At 34.4% G+C, this 25159-nt stretch overlaps 1 protein-coding gene across 1 annotated transcript; it reads right to left on the bottom strand.

Moving 5' to 3' along the window:
* Window positions 1–1499: 1499 nt before the first annotated feature.
* On the bottom strand, window positions 1500–24774 carry TOP2A (DNA topoisomerase II alpha). The gene is made up of 35 exons (XM_039873565.1): window positions 24602–24774; window positions 23596–23751; window positions 23284–23374; window positions 22948–23011; window positions 21113–21258; window positions 20852–20949; window positions 20419–20631; window positions 19915–20088; window positions 19628–19729; window positions 19384–19521; window positions 17969–18107; window positions 17078–17235; window positions 16655–16780; window positions 16217–16327; window positions 15962–16067; window positions 15761–15870; window positions 15564–15656; window positions 14932–15046; window positions 14709–14830; window positions 13317–13465; window positions 12067–12298; window positions 11752–11886; window positions 11424–11624; window positions 11038–11233; window positions 9409–9500; window positions 9124–9282; window positions 8904–8987; window positions 7872–8054; window positions 7461–7551; window positions 4710–4862; window positions 4289–4412; window positions 4131–4174; window positions 3587–3727; window positions 2937–3136; window positions 1500–2623 (listed from the first exon to the last, which is right to left on the bottom strand). Exons 1-35 carry the CDS (start codon window positions 24620–24622, stop codon window positions 2495–2497), a joined length of 4596 nt encoding a protein of 1531 aa, XP_039729499.1. The 5' UTR covers window positions 24623–24774; the 3' UTR covers window positions 1500–2494.
* Between the last annotated feature and the right edge of the window lie 385 nt (window positions 24775–25159).

Here is a 25159-nt window from a genome sequence, read left to right as displayed (position 1 = left end):
CAAAAAAAGCTTATTAGTCTTACTAGCTTTGTGTATCACTTATCGACTAATACCATTTTTGGATCCCTTACTTTCCCAATAACCATTCTTTTGTAATTTCTAATCTATGTGATATCTATTTATCTAAGCGATGTTTCATATGTGTAGGAAATAACTACATTCTATAAAAGTTCTAAATGTGCATAACCACCAAGGTTATTAGTACTAGGATTTTTATCTCCTAGAATATCAGCGGCTTAAAAAATGAATAGTCAAGGAATGTATTCACGTGGAGTCTTTTTAGTTAGCAAGTACTTTAGCGTTCAGGAGCAAACTTCTACTTTCAAAAGGGAAACATTTCTGATATTTTCCTTTCCAAAGAGTTTACATCTTTTTTCCCATTATTTATTTTGTACAAATACATATTTACCAGACAGGGATTTCATCTTTGATTTGCTTTCTTTACTCAGCAATGTTGTATATTTTCAAGTCAATAAATAACATACATGATCATTCTTAATGAGTAACTGGTATTCCTCATTGTACTATAATTTAAACCAATTGTTTTACTAAATGTCTCCTATTGCTGAACATTTAAGTTTACTATCAATTTTATTGTTACACTTAAGTAATAAGCACTTTTGTATGTGGCTTTTTTGAGATAATTGTAGATTTACATGTAGTCGTGAGAAACAATACAGAGATCTGCTATATGTTTTGCCCACTTTCCCCTAATGGTGGCATTTTTCCAAGTTATATCATAACCAGGGTATTGATATCTCCTGTGTTACTTGAACTTGCATTTGTGTGTTTACATAGTTTTTTGCACATGTTCAACCAATTCTTCTTTTGAACTGAATTTAAGTGAGACTTGCTACGACAAAAAGCTTGGTCTTTTCTGTCCAGATTCTGATGAAAGGACTCGTTTTTTCATATTTTTGTCAACAGTCCCCTTGGGGATGTTTAGGATATCCCTCTGTAACTCAAGATCACTTTTCTTTTAGTACCTTTTAAAATCATTTTATTTTTGACATTTAAACATTTAGTCTACTTGAACTTACTTAAGTGTAAGGTATGAGGAGGGGATGGATTTATCTAACTTTTTTTTTCCCTAAGTGATTAGCGAGTTGCCCTGATATAATTGACTGATATCAAGCAGTTGATTATGTTATCAAAATATCTGTTAAAATAGTGAATCATTAAAAAAAGCCCTCATGCATATTTAAAACTACTGATGTGGGGCCAAGGCCATCTGAGAGCGGAGAAGAACTTAGTACTCGTGTATGAAATCCATGAACAAACCTGGTTGGCCCTGCTTAGGTCCTGGTGCCTATCCCTTAGAACTGTCACTACGGCCAGGTGCTGTCAGGCACATCAGAATATGATCAGAGTAGTTTTCAAACAGAAGCGAAAAAAAAGGGTCTAAATTCTTATATAGAAAAAAAAGGAAGTGAAGAGGGATAGATTTTAAAGTTTCAAAAGGGTATATAGTGCAGGAGGAATAAAGGACAAAGAATGGGTTGCAATGTTTAGAACATTTTATTAAAGTACAAAATTGCTGGAATTTAGCTAAATAGAAAAACATATTAAATATTTACAAAAACATTGATAACACTATTCAAATCACAGACGTGTAAAATGCAGAAAGGTCTTTAAAAAGTTTACAAGTTGAAAATTATGGAGATTTCTCAAAATGGATATAAAAGCTCATTGCTGAGTATGGTATCAATAAAATATTTAAGGTCTTTGAATGAATGCTGTCCCCACTCTTCTGCAATCTAGTGCTCCCCAGAAATTTGTTCTTTGGGAAATTCAGACTCAGAGGCAGCCAGAGGGGACAGTCAAGAGTTGAGACAGCACTGGTTTATATAACTTATGGTCTAATTTTCTTCATCCTCTTGACTGTGTTGAGGTTCTACAGACACAGCCAAGGTGTTTTTCTTTAGCCTCTGCTGACATTCTAAAAGAGTATGAAGAATATGAGCAATATCTCATTGTTTGAACAAAAATTCAGCACATAAAAGGCTGAGTGGGGAGTATTTGTACTAGAACTATAAAATTCTATCTGATGGAAAATTACCTATATAACTAAGATAAAACAGAATTAATCATGCTCTATCTCATATTTATGAAGGTCGGAAAGGAGGCACAGTAGACATTTTTATATCAAAGTGCTCCAATTTTAGCTTAATGTATGGTCAATAAACAAACTACATTATGCTGGAATGACCACATAACTATCTCTGGAGTCCAGAAGAAGTTAAAATCAGATTTTAAAGACAAAAGGAAACAGAATGAAAATACAGACAAAGCAGAGAAAAAAACAATGCCCATGAGATGTATCACCATTTAGACTGTATCATAAAAAGATAAGGGACGCTGGGCTCTATATACTTCACTTTGGTGATTTTAGATCAAAACTACTTTCCCCAAACTAAATTTAAAGGGGAGGAAATTAAGAGATTCAAACCAGTCTTGGGCTCAATAAGACCACTAAAAATAGTCACCTCACATTTTAAAACAGATCATCTTCATCTGATTCTTCAAGGTACTTTATCGGCTTCTTTGCCCGCCCAGATTTTACACGAGGAGCCACAGCTGAGTCTAAGTCCAGGTGGAAGTCATCACTCTCCCCCTTGGATTTCTGAAAGAGAAAAGCCCAAGTAATTTTGCACAATGTCAACCTGACAGTAGAATCACAATGTAAAAAATATAGCAACAGACTACAATTCACGTTTTCCACATTCTAATAAATATTAAGAAATAAATCTAAGGCAACTCCCTCATTGACTAAGTGGCATAGGTAACCGTTACAACTAAACTAAATATAGGTAAAGCTAATGGATTATGGGGTTTAAATTTATTTTCTTAAAAATGTGCTAAATTATTAAGAGGAAAGCTTGGTTATATGTTTTAAAACATCAGTAGCAAAAGGACTGATTAGGATAAACACTCACCTTGCTTGTGACTGCTTTAGAAATCATTTTCTCAAAATTAGAGTCGGAATCATCAGAAGTGGATGGCTTTCTTTTGCGGCGAGTCTTGGTTTTTGGGGGATCAGGCTTTTGAGGGGCATCAGAATTCACGCCTGGATCCTTTTTGGTTCTTTTTGGTGCAGCCCTTTTTTTGGCACCTGTAGTCGAGGTGGAAGCCTGACCTGCAAGTCACCACAGGCATTCATCATGACGCTCTAAATGAATTGTTCTCAGTGTGAACTTTAACAACCTGTTGACTGCTTATATTTAATACAGGAAAAGACAATCTAATGGAACTGAAAATACATTAGAGAATCAAAGAATTCTTAAGCATCCAATTTTTTTTATAAGTATGTTATACCTTAATCATTAGCAACTTTTTTTAGGATTAATTTACAAATCCTATCCCCATCATAGAAATGAGCTAGATAATGCCTGGCATTTTGAGAAATGTATTGATTTTAAACCTTTTGACTACAAATTTTGATTATAAAAATTTAAAGATTTGTTTTCATTTGGAAAAGATGTAATTTCAATATCAACAGTAATTTTGAGGAATAAAAAATTGAAATTGACTTGCGGTAGTCAGTTATTTAATCCCAATATTAACTCATTTCAAAGATTTGGCTTACTTTTTGCTGCCGTCTTCTTCACCGTCACGTTCTTTTTAGAAACAGGGTTTACAATTTCTGTTTCGGCTGGGAAATCAGCAGCAGGAGAACTTGGAGAAAGTGGAACATCATCCTTGGCATCATCAGCATCAAAGTCCGTTACTTCAAATGAAAAGGAAAATAGTACATTTAAGCAACACATGAAATTCCATTTGCTGCTTTCTCCTGCCTATGAATTCCTATTTAAACACCAAGCCTGACTCTTTGGAAATATTTAAAACACTTTTATAACTTTGTTCTAATTTCTGGATTCTCCATTAGCAAAAACAGCCTTTTTTTTTTGGTCTCTCTAGCACCTAGCATAGTACCTGGGACAATCACATGATTACTTTTAGTATATTAAGTGTAGAATCTATTTATGTGCAAAACTAAACCTAATGAACAACATCAATGTAATGCTCATGAGAACTCTCATTTGTTTTCAAATGTAGTCTGGATTTGAACTCAGTTGGACCTGAGCACCCCAGTAAAGCAGATGATTCACAATTTTTACATAAATACATACCTGACGTGGTGCTCTTCTGTGGCTTCAGTTCTTTGTTAGTACGTCTAGAATAAAAATTAACACATCCTGACAACCAATTCTAAATGTGACAAATAATAAAGAATACATCAGCTATTAAAAATAATAATGATAAAATCCGTATCAGAGAAGATACTTACTTCGGGGAAGTTCTGGTCTTAACTGGACTAGCATCAGATGGCACAAAATCTTCATCTTGAGTTTCTTGATCAAAATCTGAGAAATCTTCATCTGAATCTAAATCCACTGTGAATTTGGTTTTTGCTATTAAAAACATATATATACAAAGAGTCAGAGAGTAATAGGCGAAATATTTAATCCACAGATTGATGTCACATTTCATGAAGACTTAAATTTCATTTTGATCTCCTACAAGATGCTTTAGAATTTTTTAAGATGCTTTAGTTTTTTAAAAATTTAATATTTAAAAATTTATATAATTTTAAATTTAAAATAAAAAAAATTACTGCCCCAAGAGATAATTTCTGGGATCAAGTGCCCTGAAATATATTGGCCATTCAAATCTCTCAGAATATCTACATGTTCTCCAGTTTTTCTTACTTGCTGCTCTCCGTGGCTCTATTTCTCGTGGAGGGACATCAAAATCACTTTCGTTACTGCTCGCATCTGATTCTGAATCAGACCAGGGGTTTCTCTTCTTTCCTTTTTTGACCGGTTTAAATGGCAATGTAGTTTGTTTCTTCGTCTTGGTACCTAGAGGGGAGAAAGGAATTAACCACCTTTACATATTCTTAGACGCGCGTTTCTTCATCAATCATTCACTCATCCTTCGAATATTCATTAAGCTCTGTGCAATGGTAAACAGAAACAGATGTGGTTCCTCCTCTGTGTAGCTTTTAGCTTGGTCATCTATTCCCATAAACAAATGCCAAGTGTTTATGCAGGGTACGTAGTATGTATACATACATGAGGCTTCTCCAAGAAAGAGATGCTTGAGCTGAGATCCAAAGGTTAAATAAAAATTAACTAGTTGCAGGGAGGTGGGTGATGACACATTTCAGTTCAGGACACAGCATGTGAGAAAACAATGCATGCAGACAACTGGAAAAAATCCCATTATGGCTGGAGAGTAGAAGTTAGTGGGGAGAATGGTTGGTCTTGTTAAGGATTTTGTTTTAAACAGGGAACCAATATGATCAGATTTACCTCTTAAAAAGTTCTCTCAGGCTGAAGAGTGGAGATCAGAAAGGGGGAAGAATAGAAGCAAGGAGCTCAACAGAAGGTTAATGCTGAAGTCAAGGCAAAGGAGACAATTCAACGGGAAAAGAATGGCTGGGACCAAAACTTGAGGGACGTTTAATGGCAGTTTGAAGTTGCTAAATCTTGTTAATTCTTTCCCCAAAATGTCTCATATACCCATTCAGAGATCTTTATTTCCCTCATTTTGGCCCACAAGGATTACAAGGCAGTCTCTGTATTGTTCTGATATAGTCCTTTCTTCATATTTTTATCAGTATACCTATCGATTTCTTATTCTCTAGTTGACTCTCATCTATCTTCCAACAAACCAGTTTCCTAGCTCTGCATAATCTGGTTTACCTATGTTCTTATTATTTTCCAATATAAAAACCCCCACTCTGTTAAGGGAGCCTTCTCATTGTCCGATGCATATTATGTGCTCATATTTCTTCTTCCAATCTAGAATGCTTAGATCTTACCTAATCTTCACGACGCTAACCCAAGTTTTACTTTTTTCACAAAGCCTCTATAATCTCACCTTTCTCTAATCTTTACAGTGGCTAGTATATGCTGCTCTAACTTTCTTTCTTGATAAACCTCTTGAGGGCAAATGCCACGCATTCCCACTTCTTTGCCATCACAATATTTGAGATAGTGATGGGAACATGAATGCTCAACATACGTACCTGATTTATTGGTTTTACATGCTAAATGACTGCTAGTTGGGTTTCAAGTTAAATGTGTGCTGCATTTTAGGCCCTATATAATTTTGCACAGTATGGCACACACAGCATACCTTTATTCCTTCTTTTTAACACTGTGGTGTTTCTATCTGTTTTCTTCATTTTTGTATTTCCCACAGGAGCAAACATTAACTAGCAAAGTAGATACTCAAGGATAGACTCAGATCAATCAATGGAATAGGGTTGAGAATCCATAAATAAACCTTAATATTTATGGTCAATTGATTTTGACAAGGGCAAAGATAGGTTAGCGGGGAAAGAAGTTTTTTCAATAATATGGTACTGGGATAACTGAATATCTACGTGCGAAAGAATGAAGTTGGACTTTTTCCTTATGCTGTATACAGAAATTAATTCAAAATGTATTAGAGATCTAAATATTAAGAGCTGAAACTAAAACTCTGAAGAAAACATAAATCTTCATTATCTTGAATTTGGCAAAAGAGTAAATATGATACCAAAAGCAGGAGCAACAAAAGAATAAAAAATAAATTAGACTCATCAAAATTAAAAACTTGAACTTCAAAGGACACTATCAAGAAAATGAAAAGACAATCCACAGAATGGCAGAAAATATCTCAGAATCATATATCTGATAAGGGACTGGCATCTAGAATATATAAAGAACTCTTAGAACTAACTTAACAATAAAAAGACAAGTAAACCAGTTAGAAAACGGGTAAAGGATCTGAATAGACATTTCTCCAAAGAAATATAAATGGTCAATAAGCACATGAAAAGATGCTCATCATTAGCCAACAGAGAAATGCAAACCCAAACCACAATGAGATACTACTTCACACTCACTAGAATGGCTAGAATGAAAAAGAAAGTGTTGGCAAGGATGTGGAGAAATTGGAACTCTCATGTATTGCTGGTGGGAATGTAAAATGGTGCAGCTGCTTCAGAAAACAGTGTGGCAGTTCCTCAAAAGGTCAGCCATAGAAAAATCATGACCCAGTAATTCTACTCCTAAGAATCTACTCACGAGAAATTAAAACAAGTCCACGTAAAAACTTGTACATAAATGTTTATAGCAGCATTATTCACAATAGCCAAAAAGTAGAAACAACCCAAATACCAACTGATGAACAATTTAATTTTGATAAAGTCTAATAAAATGTTTATCTCTACCGTGAACTATTATTTGGCAATAAAAAAGAATGTAGTATTGATACATATTACTAACATGGGTCACCCTGGAAAACATTATGGTAAGTGAAAAAAACCAGCAACAGAAGACCACATATTATAGCTCTCCTTCATGTTACTCAATAATAACTTATGGAACATTTAATGTGAAATGTACTAGGTAACAAACATAATTTTATCTCAACTCTATACCATTTTCTTTAAAATGTTTTAATACCTGGTTCTTTTTTCAGTTTCTTCTCTAATCTTTGTTTTAGGCTCTCTGGTTCCATACCATTCTCTTGAGGAGTTCCTTCAGAATTTTCATTCTAAAATATAGCAAGATGAAAATGGTGATGTTCTGCCAACTTACTGTTTGGTATACTATAATGTCAAATATACAAATATATATCTGGTTGAAAAGTGATTTTTTTTTTTCTTTGGGTTCTGGTTAAGAGCTCTGAATAAAGGTATAGGTATGACTTTTTCAAGCTATAAACATTAAAAAAATCAGGCTCTTAAGAAAGGAATGTTATGATATAGGATAAATTCCAAACTATGGAATTAGAAAATTTATAGTAGAATTTGTTCAATTTTATATGGAAATATGCTTAAAGTGTTTTATGTATAATGTTTTCAAGAGTATTACCTTAATTTTCCTTTTAATTTTCTTTTCTGCCTCTGCTTTCATCTCTATGGTAACTCGGGGAATGACTCTTTTTCCACTTGGTGAAGGCAAAACTTCAGCCATTTGTGTTTTTTTCCCTTTTCCTTTCCCCCCTTTCCCAGGAAGTCCTACTTGTTCATCTTGTTTTTCCTTGGCTTCAACAGTCTACACAAGGAATAGAAGAAAGCGAGTTTATAAGCTAACAAAGACATTACATCTTAGCTACTTTGTAGGGATAGAATAGAAGGCAAAAGTTGAATAGATTTCAATGTTACATCATAAGATAAATTTGTGATAACCTGTTCTATAACTTAGTATACCACTACAATAGTGAAGATATAATTAAGACACACTTTAAAAAGTTCAGAGACAGAAGACTAGGTTCTAATCTTGATTCTACCACTTAACCTTTCTGAAAATAAAAAGGGGAAACTGGGTTAGGAACAAAATACATATGTATATATATACATATTTATAAACTCAAATTAAGAAATGTGATTTCAGCAATGTATAGTTATCTAATCAACTGATTGCAAGCTGGACATTATACCAAAGTGTAATAATAAAAATTTGTGTTAATCTTTTTAATTTCTGAAATGCTTTTTCCTATGTTAAAATAATGTTGGAAAACCGTATTAGTGAGATTTAAGTAACAGGATCTTCTTAAACTACTGATCGGCTAATGCTGAAGGTAAATTGTCTTTGTCCTTTTAGGTTGACTTGGGGGACTGGGCTGGTCTTCCATATTTTAATTCTCTTTATCTTCTTAGTCCCAACAGGTCAAAAATCAACTCCTGCCCTTTCCTTTCTTTCAAAAAATTTCTAGGTTGTATGTTTCCTGGCATCCTTTAGTCTATTCTAGCTAGTTTTTAACAATCTATTCTTTTATGTGTTATCTTGGAATGTTTCCTTATGCTTTCTATATTCTTTCTATTGCCAATTGTGAAATTTCTTGACAAAGAGGTATATTGCTAGAATATATTATTTCTAACATGGGCATTATAAACTACACACCTCCAGCTCTTCAATAAAAGCAGCCAAGTCTTCTTTCCACAAATCTGATGGACTCTTTTTCTTTAATGTTTCTAGCTCTTGTTCCTTCATAAGATAGTCAGAAAATTAAGAGTTAATATATGTGCAAAAACAGCATTTTCGAGAAGCACACAATTAAGTTTTTACTTTCACCATTAGAAGATAACGAAGCAACATGTACCACCCACCATCAATAACTCACTTTTTCCTTTCTTAATTTGCATAGTTCATCTTTCTTTTCCTTGGTAAGATACCAAAGAGGCATATCAAGAAGGTAGTTGAAGGTTGGTCCAGTTACAGAGTCACTCTTTTCAGTTTCCTTTTCATTATCGCTCTCTTCGTTTTCTTCTTCATCTGGAACCTAAAGGAGGGATTAAAATGTAGCTTTAATAAGAAATGCGAAACATACATCAGATTATATAGTCATTATATAAATAATTAGATTATATAGTCTTTAAAAACAGAAAAATGCTAATCAAGAAATTACCTTTTGCTGGGCTTCTTTCCAAGCTTTCACAGGATCCGAATCATATCCTCTCTGAATCAAAACTTTAATCAATTCTTTCTTAGGCTTATTTTCTATTTAAAAAACATAAACAGAGATAATGGTTTTGAGCAATATTTTTGGAAAGTGATAAGGTTTTATGTAAATTGAAAAGATTAAAATTGGAAATTAAACTATTTGTCTTACATAAATTTATACATACTGGTATATATAGCTGACACTTGAACAACTCAGTGGGTTGGGGCGCTGACTACCTGTGCAGTCGAAAATCCCCATATAACCCGACTCCCCCAAAACTTAACTACTCATAGCCTACTACTGACTGGAAGCCTTACTAGTAACAGTCGGTTAACACATATTTTATTATGTTATAGGTACTATATACTGTATTCTTATAATAAAGTTAAAGAAAAAAAATTAAGATCATAAAGTTTGTCTGCTGTGAGGTTTTTCAAATTGTCTCAAATCTCAAAAATATTTTCCAATATACTTATTGAAAAAAAAATCTGTGTACAAGCAGACCTGCACAGTTCAAACCGGTATTGCTCAAGGGTAAACTGCAGTTAAGGATTCTCCTTAAACCATTGGGAAATGTAAATTACCACAAGGGGGCAGTCAACTCATGGGGCTGTGATCTAACTATAACCCTCAAAAGAACAAAAGACAATTAAAACCTTAATTTCTGGTAAGTCTCCACCTCGGTTGTTCTCCCTAGTTTTTTTATTTCAGCATTTCACTGGGCAAGTGTTCAGTGCCACTACCCACACATTGTTTTTCTCCATGTTGCATTCATCCCCTTTTTCTACAATGACTTTCTTTCAATGTTCACAGTAGTCAATACAACCTTTACTTTTCGTTTTTCTTTGAATCATGTCCAATATTACTCATTTTAGTCTTGCCTTAAGCAATAATATCTATAAAAATAAGGAGCTGACATGCTGGTGTTATTTTACATGAAACTGAACATGTAACTATTAAGTTAAACATCTTTGTGTGCCACCAGAAAATCATCCTGTGATTATCAGGAATTTATGCTATCAAATTTTGGTACATGCTTCTATAATCTAGTAGCATGAATTAGTTACCCAGCTTTCCTCATTAGCCCTGGCCAGAAATGAGCTATTTCTTTTAACCTTCCTTATACTCCAAGCTTTAGTCAAAATTGTTTTCTTCCTGGTCACTTAAATCCTGACTCAGTTGCTTCTAGAATGTCTCAAAAGAAAAAAATTCCCTAAGACATGACTCTTTCAGGCTTAAGTACACAATTTACTTATAATAGAAACCATTTATAATCTTACTCCCAGCCTTTTTCTATCAGATTTATTATTTCTTCTCTTGATCAGTTTATATAGGAACCTCTTCTAACTCTCAATTCTGTCTAAATGTCAACTAAGTCTTGTTTCCTCAAGATGCTCAATCTAGGAAAAACTATGTCTTTCAAACTATAAATGTCCAATTAAGCATTTCAAAGAAATGTTCATTTAAGTAGCCGGTTGAACTAAATGGATTTTTCCCTCCCTCCTTCCCCAACATTATCTCACCAAAAACGTTTAAAGGAAGTTTGGCATGATTACAGTTTTAGTACAGGCAGTTATTATTCCAAAAACATACCAATGATTATTTTGCCATCTATTTTCTCTAAGATGAAGCGAGCCTGATTGTTCAGTTTAGCAGATTCAGCGCCAAGCATTCCTAGAAGCCATTCTTTTCTTAATCCATAATATTTAAGCCTGAGTTCAAAGAAGTCTCTTAGAATATCCAACGCTGTGTCATATTTCTTTAAACAGCCTACGTGGTCAAAAAGCACCTGTTTTCATGTTTTTGTAAAACAAGAAAAACAAAATTAGGGCCCAGAATAGATAATTTGGCTAAACTTCAACGATTTTAGAGAAATTAGTCTTTTAAAATATGAAAGTAGCTTATGATTTCCTTTTAAAATTGATATTAATCTTAACATAAATTGAAACATACGTTATTTCTCATAAAATAAGACCTACCATAGAGTTGCATGTGAGACTAGTTTGGAGTTTGAAGACTTTGTGTAGTCCCACTCTCTCGGCCTCTGCCAGTTTTTCTTCAGTCATTTTCACAACAAACTTCACAGTGGTATCTGTATGGTATTCCCTATAATCTGTTATAAGAGGAGGTGTCTTCTCTGTGCCGTTCAACATGGGTTCCAGAACCTGTTCTTTATATGTCTAAAGAAATAAATAATCCTTTTGTAAGTTTCTAAAACCAGACTAATCCTGAATATTTAACAAGCGTTAGTACAAAAAGTGTTTCCCCTGATCACAAAAATCAAAAAAGAAATCCACGCTTATTTACCTGGGTCCATGTTCTGATGGGAAGCTCTGAGATTTCAATGGTTGTGGAATTAAGAATAGCCACTTCACCACTAATCACATACTGATTTGGAGCCAGCTCTTCAATAGTACCCTTGAAGTTCTTGTAACTGGGAAGCTAAATTGGTATTTTAAAAAATATATTTTCTAAATGTGAAATCACAACAGCATTAAACAATAAATTTAACTAACATTTAAGTATGAAATAAATTGGATATTTGTGTTCCCTTTAACCATATAGTCCACTAAATTGAAACCAGAGGAAAACTAAGGTTCTTCATATACACAAAATAGTTACCATTGGCAAAGGTTCTTCTCCATCCATCAAAAGCCTGATATTATTCACGACTTCACGAATATCAAAGTTGGGAATTTTGCAGGACCACCCAGTACCGATTCCTTCAGCACCATTTATCAGCACCATGGGTATAATAGGAATGTACCACTCAGGCTCCACACGCTGGTTGTCATCATATAAGAACTTTAATGTGTGATCATCTTGTGGTGGAAATAACAACCGAGCCAAAGGGCTAAAGAAAATAATCAAAGAATGTTATAAAATACTGGCTTTGATATTTAACTTTCATGAAAAGGACATGTGTTATCTCATATCTATACATGAAGATTACCTTGGCTTTACTTGCTGATTCATATTCACTTAACAATATTTATTAAGCACTTTCTATGTGTCAGGCACTGCAGACATAAAGTCTCAGCCTCCAAGGGGCTCACATTCTAACACAAGAAGCAAGACAATGAACATACATTTTGTCAGGTGGTGGAAGAAATGCTAAGAAAAATAATGCAGGTAAGAGTGATTGAAGAGGTGCTAAGAAATGGTAGGTCCTTTCTGATAGGATAACATCTGAGCAGAAAAGAAACTGAGAGAATGAACCATGAGTTATATGGAGAAAGAGTATTGCAAGCAGAAGGACCAGTAAGTAAAAGGCCCTGAAGAGGGAGTTGCTTGGCATGCACAGACAGAGGCCAGATGTGTTTGGAGCTGTGATAATATGAGATAGAATCAAAAGATATGGGGGGTGGGAGCACAGATCATAGAGGGTCTGGTTAGCTAAAACAGGGCGTTAGACTTTAAATGGAGTAGTTGAAAGGTTCTGAACCAGTGACCTATTTAAAAAAAACTTGGCTGCCATAAAAAAGAATGGTAGACTATATTATAATTGTTTGGATGAACGGGGTGGCTTAGTATTTTTCCAGAGCAGAGCCCATAGGATTTGCTGATGAATTGGACACAAGCATGGAGAAAAGGAGTCAAGGGTGACTTTAAGGTTTTTAGCCTGAGAATTAGAAGTATGGCATTCCATTTACTGAGACAGAAAGACTAAGGATTTTGCTTTACTTTCTGTTCATTGCAAAGAGTAGCGTAATCAAGCTTTAGTGAGCTAGTTTTTTTTTTTTTTTAAATAATAGTCTATCTGCAAAAATACTTTCTGATTAACTGCATTTTTATATATTTTTTGGTCAACAAAATCTCACATTATTTCCAAACTGGAAGTGGCAATCACTAGAAATCTAAAGCATACCCACCTGAGCATTGTGAAGATGTATCGAGGACTAGCAGAATCCTTGCCACCATGCAGCCTGGTACCAAACTGACCAATGGGCTGCAAGAGGTTCAGATTATTGCTACCCACAAAATTCTGAGCCAAATTGATAATGGTCATCATTAGTGACATCTGGAGAAGGAAAAGATTCGTTAACCTGATCTATAGGCCTTTAATAATACATATCCATTATTATGACTAAGCCTGACTGTAATCCTGTAAGGTTTTATGACTATAGATGTTTATTGATGTTTCCCAGATAAATACATGGCAGATTTAGTAGCTTAACCTCAGACTTCTGGCTCCACATTCAGGGTTCTTGCTTTCCAATAATTTCAATCAAATCCTTGAAGGCAGAGCTCCTCTCTTCACCCACAGCAGAGTAAAATATTTCCTACTTTGAGTTACAACACTTTTCTCATTTCTACTCTAACACATATAACTTTATTCTACAGTGTGTGTATATGTCTTACTCTCTTGGTTAAACTGTGATTATGTCTTGAAGAGAAGAAACATATTTATCTTTGTATACATGGTACATGGTAAGCATCTGAAAATGTTATGTGAACATTTACTGAGTACTCAGTATACTTTAATTTGAAAGCAACAAGCAAGATAATCATTACATTTCAAGTTCTAGAACTTTATAGGCAATCTAGTTCTTTATAACATAATAAATGCAAAAAAGCAATATAATCACAAAATAAAAAAGGAATGTTTGTGTGAAGTCGAATAATTCAGACATATATAAAAAATTGGAAAGTTGCCCTTTTCAATTCCCAGGGATAAAAAATTAAAAAGATGCCCTTTCCAATTGCCAGAGACAACCAAAATCAGTAATTTGGAGCATAGCCTTCTAGACATTTTAAGAATTGTTTTGCCTCTTTTTTTCCCCACTTGACGATAGAACATAAACATTCTTCAATGTTAGTACATAGATTTATTTCAGCTATATTACTAATTCCATAGATGTGTCACAATTTATAACAATTTTCCAATCAATGGACATTTTTGATGTTTAAATTTTAGCATCACAAAATTATAATAATAGGTGTCACAATTTATAACAATTTTCCAATCAATAGACATTTTTGATGTTTTAATTTTAGCATCACAAAATTATAATAAACATCACTAAATAACTTTGAACATAGATCCTTGCAGACTTATGAGTATCCTTATAGAAATATTAATTTTAGAAATAGATTTGTTAGGTCAAAGTAAAGTATAAGCACATTTCTAGTCTGATAGATTTCACCAAATTATTCTCTACTACGGATGTGCCAGCTTATAGTCTCACCAAGTGTTTGGACAATGATTTTGCAGGTGTTTCTGCTATAATGCTTTCTAGAAACATTAAAGATTGTGTGTTTACCTCACCATGATGATAAGAGGACATCTCAGCCACTGACCCAGCTAACTGGGCTACCTTCACCTCTCGCTTGTCATTCCGTTTGAAACACGTAAACAAAACCTTTCTCTGACCTGGTTTCAAACCTTCAATATGAAAGAAGTGCAAATATTAGTATCCTTAACTTAACCATTTCTGGGCATTGATTTCTGTTATAATAAAAACAGATTAACAAATTGGAACTCACCATCCACCATAGACGGGATAGATCTCTCGTTATCAGAATTTGAGAACAGGATTAGTTCCTTGTTTATGAAGTCATTGTAGGTCAGATATGTGGTTGTTTGCCCATACAAGTAATCCTGAGGGACCAATGAGAGTATTACATGATCTAGTTTAAAATAATAAAACAAAGAAACTTTTCAGCAGTATTTTCTACAATTCATAAGTCCCTCAAAAATATAGAATTATATGGCAGTATTTTATATGTTTTAAAGATAAAGCAGGTAGAAGAGAGTAAAGGGGGTCAAATACATGATGACAAAAAGAGACTTAACTTTGGGTGGTGAACACAATGCAATATACAGATGACATATTACAGAATTGCACACTTGAAACCTATATAGTCTTCTTAACTAATGTCACCCCAATAAATTTGATAAAAAGATAAAGCAAATTCAATTGCTGTACAATTAGAAAAAAGTGCATTGTCTTTGTAATTTCTTTCAGGCCCAATACATTCATGCAGTGATTAAATAAGAATATTTATATAGTTATCGATTATTACACTTTTTATTGACATAACTACATAAATTTGCTATATCATTCCTGAAAGATCAGTAAATAGTACATTTTGTGGGATATATTTAAAATTTTTACCTCAGGAAGGCCAAGTAACTTTCGTTGTCTTCTATCCTCCATGAAATGAGTTAACCATTCCTTTCGATCGTCTATCTGTTTTTTGCTAAAGGCCTGCAAATTAGAAGATGCAAAAGTCACTGGTACTAGGTTCCAAAATATCTCTTGCAGTGATTTATAAAATTAGAATGTATGTATGAAATACAACACATCTTTACCAGGCTGATTGCAGCATCATCTTCAGGACCAGAATATTTGAACTGGATACGATGTCTTTTCATATCTGCAAAGTATTCTTTAGCTTCTTTTGATGTGCTGGTGCCCAAACCTATGCAACCAAGAATACCAAGTTACTGCATATAATCTTGTATAACAGTACATAATGAAATGAGAAACTTTATATGGGTTTTATTACAAACCTTTGTAATACTTGACTTTCCATTTTTTATGATTTGGTGTAGAACTCTTCCATTCTTCAAATTCAGGCAGACTATAGAATGCCATTTCTTGCTTGTTTTTAGATACCTGTGGTAAAGATCATATTGTTGTGGCTTTGTACACTGCTGGGTCCTCTGCTTACCACCATATATCACCATACATACATGGGGTTATGTGTATATCAAGGGTTGAGAAGTGGGCCTTAAAATATCCATTGATATTAGAAATTAATATACCTTTACAATGGGAGTGATAAATTCCTCCAGAAAACGATGTCGCAGAAGAGAGGGCCAGTTGTGATGGATAAAATTAATCAGCAAGCCTTTGATATGGGAACCGTCTTGGTCCTGGAAATATTTAGAAAGCCAAACACAAGAGAATTATTAGAAATGAAAGAATCATGATTGACATACTGGCAATTTCTCGAAATTTTTTTCATGGGGATCAAAAAAAAAAGAAGCTATTCAAATATTCAAAGACTATTCAAATCCAGATTCTTAACCTGTATATATATGTAATGTACATATGAAATAAGCATAACATCTGATTAGATGTTGATTAGAGAGAATGACTAAAGCTTCAAGTAATTTCCTTTCATGCCACAAAAGCAATGCAACAAAAAGACATGTTTAATTTATTTTAACATTCTAAAATGTCTGAAAAGCAAATCTGACCTGATCTGTCATAATCATTATCTTCCCATAACGAAGAGTCTTCAATGAATCTTCATCTTCATAGTTTTTCTTGTATTGAAGACCCACAATCTTGATGATATTGTTAATTTCGGCATTTTCCATTATCTGAAATGGACATATACCAGGAAAAGTAATGTTTTGTTTAGAAATTTGAAAAGAACAAAGAAATACAATGGTATATGTTGCTGGAATTTTCTTGAGCTCCAGTAATTTGCGTTACTTTTAGTCTATATTTTAGTAAGTCAGAAAGATCTGTTAAGACACTGTAATATACCCAAGTCCTTAAAATAACAAGCTATCTAAAATATATTTCAAAAATGCCCAATGAGGGAATGAAACACAAGCATAAAGTCCTGCATTATGAAACTAAATATAGATTCTAAAGATAGTTTCATATTCTACCTGTTTATGAGAAGCTTCTCGAACATTGAGTATTTTTCCTCTAAGAGGGAAAACCCCATATCTATCTCTCCCAACCACACCAAGGCCTGAAACAGCCAAAGTTTTAGCTGAGTCTCCCTCGGTCAGGATAAGTGTACACTCAGTGGAGTTTCGGCCCCCTAAAATAAAAACACACAAATTAATATTGACACATTTAGTTCAACCTCAAATATTAACTCAGACATGCTGTTACTAGCCAAATAATTTACAATTCATAACAAGTTGGCTTAGGAGTAAAATAGAACTAACAGATATATATTTTAGCTAAAGTTCACAGTAAATTAAAAAATAAAATCTTAGTTTCTTAGGCTAATTTCTCATATGTATACTACTCCTGAATATTCATTTAAGCCTCTGGAGCTTCCTCAAGTTTACTACACTTAGCCCATACTCTTTGCCTTACTGTATCTTTATATGACTTTTCACTCTTTATCAAACCTAGCATAAAAACACTCGGGTTTAACCATTTCTTTGGGGCTTTGTTTCCTTTATTTTCTCCTGTGTTACGTAAAACTTATATTAAAAACGTGTATGCTTCTCTTTTGTTAATTTGTCTTTGTCAGTTTAATTTTCAGGGACCTAAGAAGGTTGAGGAAAACCTTTTCCTCTCCTATAGAGCGACATGTAAATATTTTTGTTTTATACCCCAAAATAATCATCTCTACATTATAACAGCCCAAAACCTGGGAATGACCTAAATGTTCAATAACAGGGAACTCAATAGTTTTTAACACAGTAAAGATATTTTCTTGATATTAACTGTCAAAGAAAAAATATCCATGGTATGCTGTTAATGAATAAAACAAATAACTGAACTACAAGATTTAAAGTTTGGAAACATTAAATGTGTACCTGCATCATTGGCATCATCAAGTTTGGGAATACCCTTGATTCTGTTATGTTTCACAGCGGAACACTTCTTGTTTAACTGGATTTGAGCCTTAAATTTCACCCAGTTTAGTATGCTTTCTACAATACCACAGCCAATTGCCTGAAAATGAGACGATTCATGTTAGGAAGAAGAGTTCTGTCAGAAATTTAGAATACAAATGAGCTCCCATAAAAATAGTTCAAAGATTGAAAAGAGGCAGAAAAATAATTTCTGGAGAGAGGGTGGCACATCTTCTTATCTCAGGTGATTGCTACTGAGGAGGCTGGTTCCTTTGGGTTCAATAAATATTTACTACATACTTATATTGTGCCAGATGCTGAGCTACATGTTGGATACTAGTGGCTAAAACAAATTAGACATGGTCCTTGTCCTCATGAAGTTCAATATACAACAAGGAAGACAAATTAGAAATAAAATTAAAAATCACAAGTGTGATGAGTGTTATGGATAAGTGAAAAATGTGCTACATATAATGTATGTCCAGTGTTATACTGGAACAAACTTAGTCAGGGAGAAGGGTAGAAAGGCTTTCCTGAGGAAAGGTCATTAAGACCTAAAGTAGTTAGCCAGGCGAAAAGCATTCCAGGAAGAAGGATTAACATGTGAAAAGGCTCTAAAGAGGGGAAGAGTACTATGTTTTTCAGTAACTTAAAGCCAGTAGGATTGAAGATGAGATAACACAGGAAAAGGTGGCAAGGAAATAAAGCTGGAGATGGTAAGGTCTTAATCACTAAATTAAGGAATTTAGATATTTTCTAAGAGTAGAAGTCACTGAAAGACTTTCAAAAGAGAGTAGACAAAAATGTGTGCTTTAATTCAAAAAGATTACTCAAGAACATTGCAAAGAAAGGACTAAAATTGTATGAACATTAAGAACTTATTAACAAAAGAGATGACAGTGGGAAGGTACTGACATATCCAAGAGATGCTTATCGGTTTAATTAGAGAGGAGGGCGGGTACAGGGAAGGTGCTCAGCTTTTTTTTTATGCAACCTAGTCGTTGGTTGGGGCCTTTTACTAAGATAGAAAATAGTTTTGTTTTTTGAGGGTGGGGGAATTCCTTGTATGGAAGTCAGTGAGTAGGGACAGAACTGAGTTTTGGATATGTGATTGAGAACAACTTTAGGCATTCAAGGTTTAGCAGTTAGATGGGCTGCATCCAGAAGTGATCTAAACTGAATGGTGATAAGAAATGGGGGAATATAGGCATGGTAATTAAGGCTCTGGTAAGACCAATGATGTAAGAGCTGTGTTTTCAACTTCCTTTTCAGAGTGAAAAAACATGTGGGTAAGAATCTTTGTTTCTGCAAAACTGAGAAGGGCAATGGAAAATAAAGCAAGGTGCTTCTATTTTTATTTCCCTCAAAATACTCACAGCTTTGATGAATTTTTCACTTAGTTGGCATGTTGATCCAAAGTTCTTGACTTGTAAAGTCATGTTTTCTTTTGTCTGAGAGTCAAAGGTTGGGTTTTCGATTAAGGCATTCACAAAAATCCACATGTGATTTTTCACCTGCAGCAAAAGTTGAGATTAAATCACTAAAAACTTACTCAGGCTTTATTTACAGCCTTTCTCTTTCTTGACTTTGGTAAAAGAAAACTGTGCTAAAATACAATACCTGATGTGCTTTTACTGCAACACCGCCCTTGTTCTTCTTCTTCACAACATCAACAAGTTTAGTCACAATCTGATCAGCTACATAATCAACATGTCTGCCACCCTAATGAGGAAAAATAACAGACTGTAAAGCTCAGTATCCTCAAAGTTATAATCAAACATAAAAAGTCTAATTTAGCTTCCTTTACACCAAGGTGGCCAAATATTGAAGTTCACTCTATAGATTAAAAATAATGAGAACACATATATAAATATAAGTCATGATTAATAATTCAAGAATAAAGTTACCTTGGAAGTAGCAATGCTGTTGACAAAGCTAATTTGCTGAAAGCCTTTTTCACTCATTGTTAAACACACTTCCCACCTGTGGTTTACTTGTTCGTGGATGATTTTCAATGGATTGCCAGTTTCATCTACTTTATCCTTCAAATACATATCCACATAGCTACGGAATCCTTTCACCTGTACAGGAATTAAAATGGTATAAAAAGGTTATAAAAAAGAAGATTTGATAATAAGCTGAGAGGATTTTTCAAAACGAATGAAACGGTGTTCACTGATAGATGTAAAAGAATGGTCATTAAAGGGCACAAAAAGATTTATTTAGGTGTTTCTTTGAGAAAGAAATTTCCTTTGTAAGTTTAAAATAAGCTGATTTAAAAATGTGGTATAGTTTTCTTTTCAAGAACATATCTGAGAAGTGGTAAGAAAAATATATGAGGAAAAATCAATTTTGCTTCTGACAATGATAATACCCTCTCTATTACCCTTAACACCCAGGAAAATACGTACTGGCAACTTATTTCCATTGAGAAAGACTTTGACATCTTTAGTGGATCCAGCAATATCATATGCTCTTCTAACCATCAGTGCAACAATATCTTTGTCAAGGCTCTGCATTTTAAACTTAGACAAATCAGGCTGGAAGGTAATACATGTATAATCTTCTCCATTAAAGGGCTTGAGTTCCATCTCACCAGCTCTCCCCATGTTATCCATCCACGTCTGTGAAGTAAAAAATATAAAAGATAAAAAAATTCAAGTCACCTCACAAACTAGAACTAAATAACACCAATTTATAAGTCCTAAAAAATAACCTATGTTCACAAATAATTTCCATATTTTAATAGATTCTAAATCATGTTGAATGAAATCAACCATTAATGGCATTATAAATTGCTATAGTACAATTTATAACCAAGGCAAAAGATACTTATTTACTTGCCTGTTTGAACATTTTCTTGTATTCTCTACTGGCTGTTTCCACAGTAAATTTGGTACTAAATATGTTACACAATTTGGCTCCATAGCCATTTCGACCACCTGGGCAAATAAATATAAAATATTATGTTATTATCTCATTAATAACTTTATTTCTTAATCACTGGCAAAGTGATCTAATTATAGAGATTTATTCTCATATTTTAAAACTTTTGCCATAGTCATTTAAAATACAATATATTCTTTATTTTCCTCAAAACTTTACCTGTTACTTTCTTTTCATCATCATCATAGTTACTAGAAGTTAGGAGCTGTCCAAAGATGAGAGCTGGGACATACATCTTCTCAACTTTGTGTTCAACAACAGGAATACCTTTTCCATTATTCCATATACTAATTAAATTGTTTTCCCTAAGATTGAAATTTCATTGTAAAACAAATGTTAAATTAGTGCTTAAGTATTTTTTATATTTAAATAATTATTTTTAAAATATATAAACAAGTCTCAACTTCTTCCTTTTAATAATTTTTTATTTTTCAATTACAGCTGACATACAATATTATATTAGTTTCAGGCGTACAGACGTTTCTACAATTTACGAAGTGATCACTCCAATAAATCTAGTACTCATCTGATACCATATATAATTACAATATTATTGACTCTATTCCCTATGCTATACTTTACACCTCCATGACTATTTTGTAACTATCAATTTGTACTTCTTAATCCCTTCCTCTTTTTCACCAATACCCACTAACCACCCCGCTCCACCTGGCAACCATCAAAATGTTTTTGTCTGTATCTATTTGTTTTGTTTGTTCACTTATTTTGTTTAAATTCCACATATAAGTGAAATCATACAGTATTTGTCTTTCTCTGTCTGACGTATTTCACTTGGCATAATACCCTCTAAGTCCATCCATGTGGTTGCAGGAGAGCAAGGAATCAAAAACCTATTTGAAGAAATAATGAAAAACTTCCCTAACTTGGTGAAAGAAATAGACATACAAGCCCGGAAAGCACAGAGTCCCAAACAAGATGAACCCAAAGAGGCTCACAGCAAGACACATCATAATTAAAATGCTAAAGGTTAAAGACAAAGAGAGAATCTTAAAAGCAGCAAGAGAAAAGTAGTTAGTTACCCACAAGGGAGCTCTCATAAGACTGTCAGCTGATTTCTCAATAGAAACTTTGCAGGCCAGAAGGGATTGGCACAAAATATTCAGTGATGAAGAGCAAAGACCTACAACCAAGATTACTCTACCCAGCAAAGTCTCAATTTCTTTATGACTCTTTTTCATATATAACTTCTGAAATACAGCATGAACTACCTTTCCCACCATGCTTAGTTCTTGATACTCCTGAAATAGGAGCCAAGAGGGAGAAAAAAAATTCAACCTTTTCCAACACCTGAGTGGACACTGATAATGTTGTAAAAATATGAAATTTTAAAATGTTAAGATAAACAAAGGGAAATGATTTATGCTCAATGGAAAGAAAAGAACAAAATTTGGAAACAGTATTATTATACTAGCTCTTAGCTTTTCCATCCAACAAAGCTCATTGCAAAACAAATATGAAAGGGAAAAACATCAGTTGTAAACTTCCCTGCTTGCCAATTAAATACTAAAAATTTATTTGGACTTTGATTTGACTAATAAAAAGGTGAAACAAGCATCCTGACCACCCACAAAGGGACACCCAGCATTTATAACCAGAAATGTTAAATTTCTATCACCACCTGCTGGTTTACTATTTGAATAGCATCATGTGAAAAAGTTAAAAGGTCTAGACTCCAGAATACTTCAAGCAATTATTGGAGATGCTTTCTGAATTATTTAAGGATGAAATGTCATAATATCTGTAATTTATTTTAAAATGCTTCAGAACAAACATAAATGAAGCAAATATGGCAAAGTGTTGAAAACTGTTGGATCTAGGTGGTAGGTTATCATAGATTGTTCATTTTAGCATTATGACTTTATGTGTTTTGGCAAACTTTCATTTAAAAAAAGCCAATTTCACTATAAATCTAAGTGAATGCAAGAAACAGTAACGATGAACTATAACAAACAAAAGACCAAGAAGAGACTTACGGGTCAATTGTGACTCTAATACAAGACATTTTTGGGTCTCTTTGTTTGTTGTCTGCAGCATTGACTGAAAGAAAATAAAATATGCATTTGTAAAAAGTATTTTAAAAATTCTTTAACTCTTAGAAAGGAAAACTCAAGCACAGGAGAAGAATTAACGAGGTGTTAATTCAGCAATTTCTATTCATGGTACTGTTTCTAGGAAAGAATTCAACCTCCCTGCTTCATCTTTGCCAACTATTGTTAAAAAGCCTGCTCTGGATACAAAAGGTTTGCTAGGAATGATACTTCTTATGAAGGTTTTGACCAGTAAATCTTTATATGAAAGAATTTACTTACCTAGAATCTCATCAAAAATTTTGTATAAACCAGGAACGAAAGTGACTTCCCTATAGTTAATGCCAATATCTTCATCGTAAACCCACATTTGCTAGAAATAAGGCAAAGAGATACAGTTATTTTTACCCTACATTTATTCTGTTTTATCATGATTACTATAAAGTTTTTTGGATTAATACATATGTGTGTGTGTGTGTAATATAAACAGCCTAGGCCAGTTCCAGTGACACTCAAAGCACATGAAATAGAGAAAACCTGGAAAAGTACACATTTTAACTACTTAGTAACTGCATTTAATTAGTTCAATTTTACCTGGGTCACTAATTCCACAGAGCCAATGTAGGTGTCTGGACGGAGCAAAATATGTTCCAACTGTGTTTTCTTTTGATAGATTCTTTCAATAGACAGTCTTTTCTTAGCATCTTCATTTTTCTTTGTTTTGTTGATTTGCATATTTTCATTTACAGGCTAGCAATTTAAAAAAGTTTGAAAAGGGAATTTTAATTATAGGTTTATCAGAAACTATAAACGAAACCCCTACCATAATGATATGCTTAAACATACAATAACAAATCGCAATTTTTTAGTAGGTATTGGTGTTTACATTGTTTTGTACAAACAGGTAAATTTGAATGAACTGCAGCCACGTTCCCAGGTGTCAGTTTTAATACATATATTATCTCACTAAGTGCATCTGACATGGAGATATTTTCCTTGAATGTTTTAGATAGCAGTAAAATACATCCACTTATTTCATCTGCTCCATAAATATTTACTGAGTGCCTACTATGTCCCAGGCACATAGTAGATTCTAGTTCAGCAGCAGTAGTTTGAGAGACTATCGATTTAATCCCTTGGCCACGTTAACGTTGTGAACACAGGAAGGACATATTTTGATCAACTCGAGCCTGCCGGCGCCTCAATGGAAATACTGTGCCCTGCTCTGCACCTTTCAAGGTCAGGGACATTCAATCCCATTTTCAGCCGGAGAGTAGGGGAGGAGAGCATCAGCACGTGCTGCTTGAAATCACATTATAATACAGATCTACGACAGGACCAACTGCATCCTGCCCCTAGAAACAGTAAAACAAAACACAGCACCGTAGAAGCCAGTTTAGCCGATAACTCTTCAATATTAGCACCATAAGGCGTTTCACCCTCTTCACGATCACGCGGAGCCCAGGAAACCGGGGTTCACACGGAATACAGGCTCCCAGCCTTCCGCGGCGGGACAGCCCAAGAACCTCGCCCCTCACCGGCAGCTAGAGATACCGGGCCGCGCTGAGGCTTCACGACCCGCCTCTTCCGCGAGCTATACCTGCAGTGGTGACACCTCCATGGTGACGGTCGTGAAAGGGCTCGAGAACCCTGCAAGCAACTAAACCAGCGGGGCCCACGAGACAATAAGAGAGAAAGCCGCTTCTCCACAGACGCTCGTCCGTTACGAGAGCAACTCCAGTCGGGTTTGAACCTTCCTCTAGCCCGCCCAAACCAGATAAGCCAATCGTTGACTCGCTCTCATCGGTTCCGTCCTGAAAACCAATCGGAGCTTGTCTTTTATATCCACCAATTAACGGCTGAGATGACAGGGGTCTGTTCGAATGAACCAATTAGGCAAGGGAGGCGGGACTAGAGAGGTTTCAAAAGGCACCACTTTGGGTCGTAAGGAGAGAGCGACAGGGAATCTGGCCAATGAAGAGGGCTCGTTCTTTCCGTGTAGAAAACTGAAGAGTCCCGCGGTAGAAGCTGGATGGGGTTTTGTGAGCTGCAGACTCTGATGAAAAGAGGAAGGAAAAAGATTTATTTCACAGGAACTAACTTATTTTAGACTCCTGAAATCTAAAAGCTGCCCTCCGTCCCGAGGTTTTTAAGCTAG

Source organism: Pteropus medius, unplaced genomic scaffold (genome assembly GCF_902729225.1).
Source record: "Pteropus medius unplaced genomic scaffold, Ma_sr-lr_union100, whole genome shotgun sequence".
Lineage (NCBI taxonomy): Eukaryota > Metazoa > Chordata > Mammalia > Chiroptera > Pteropodidae > Pteropus > Pteropus medius.
Note: the sequence above shows the minus strand (reverse complement) of the source record. Positions and strands in the feature narration are given on the sequence as shown.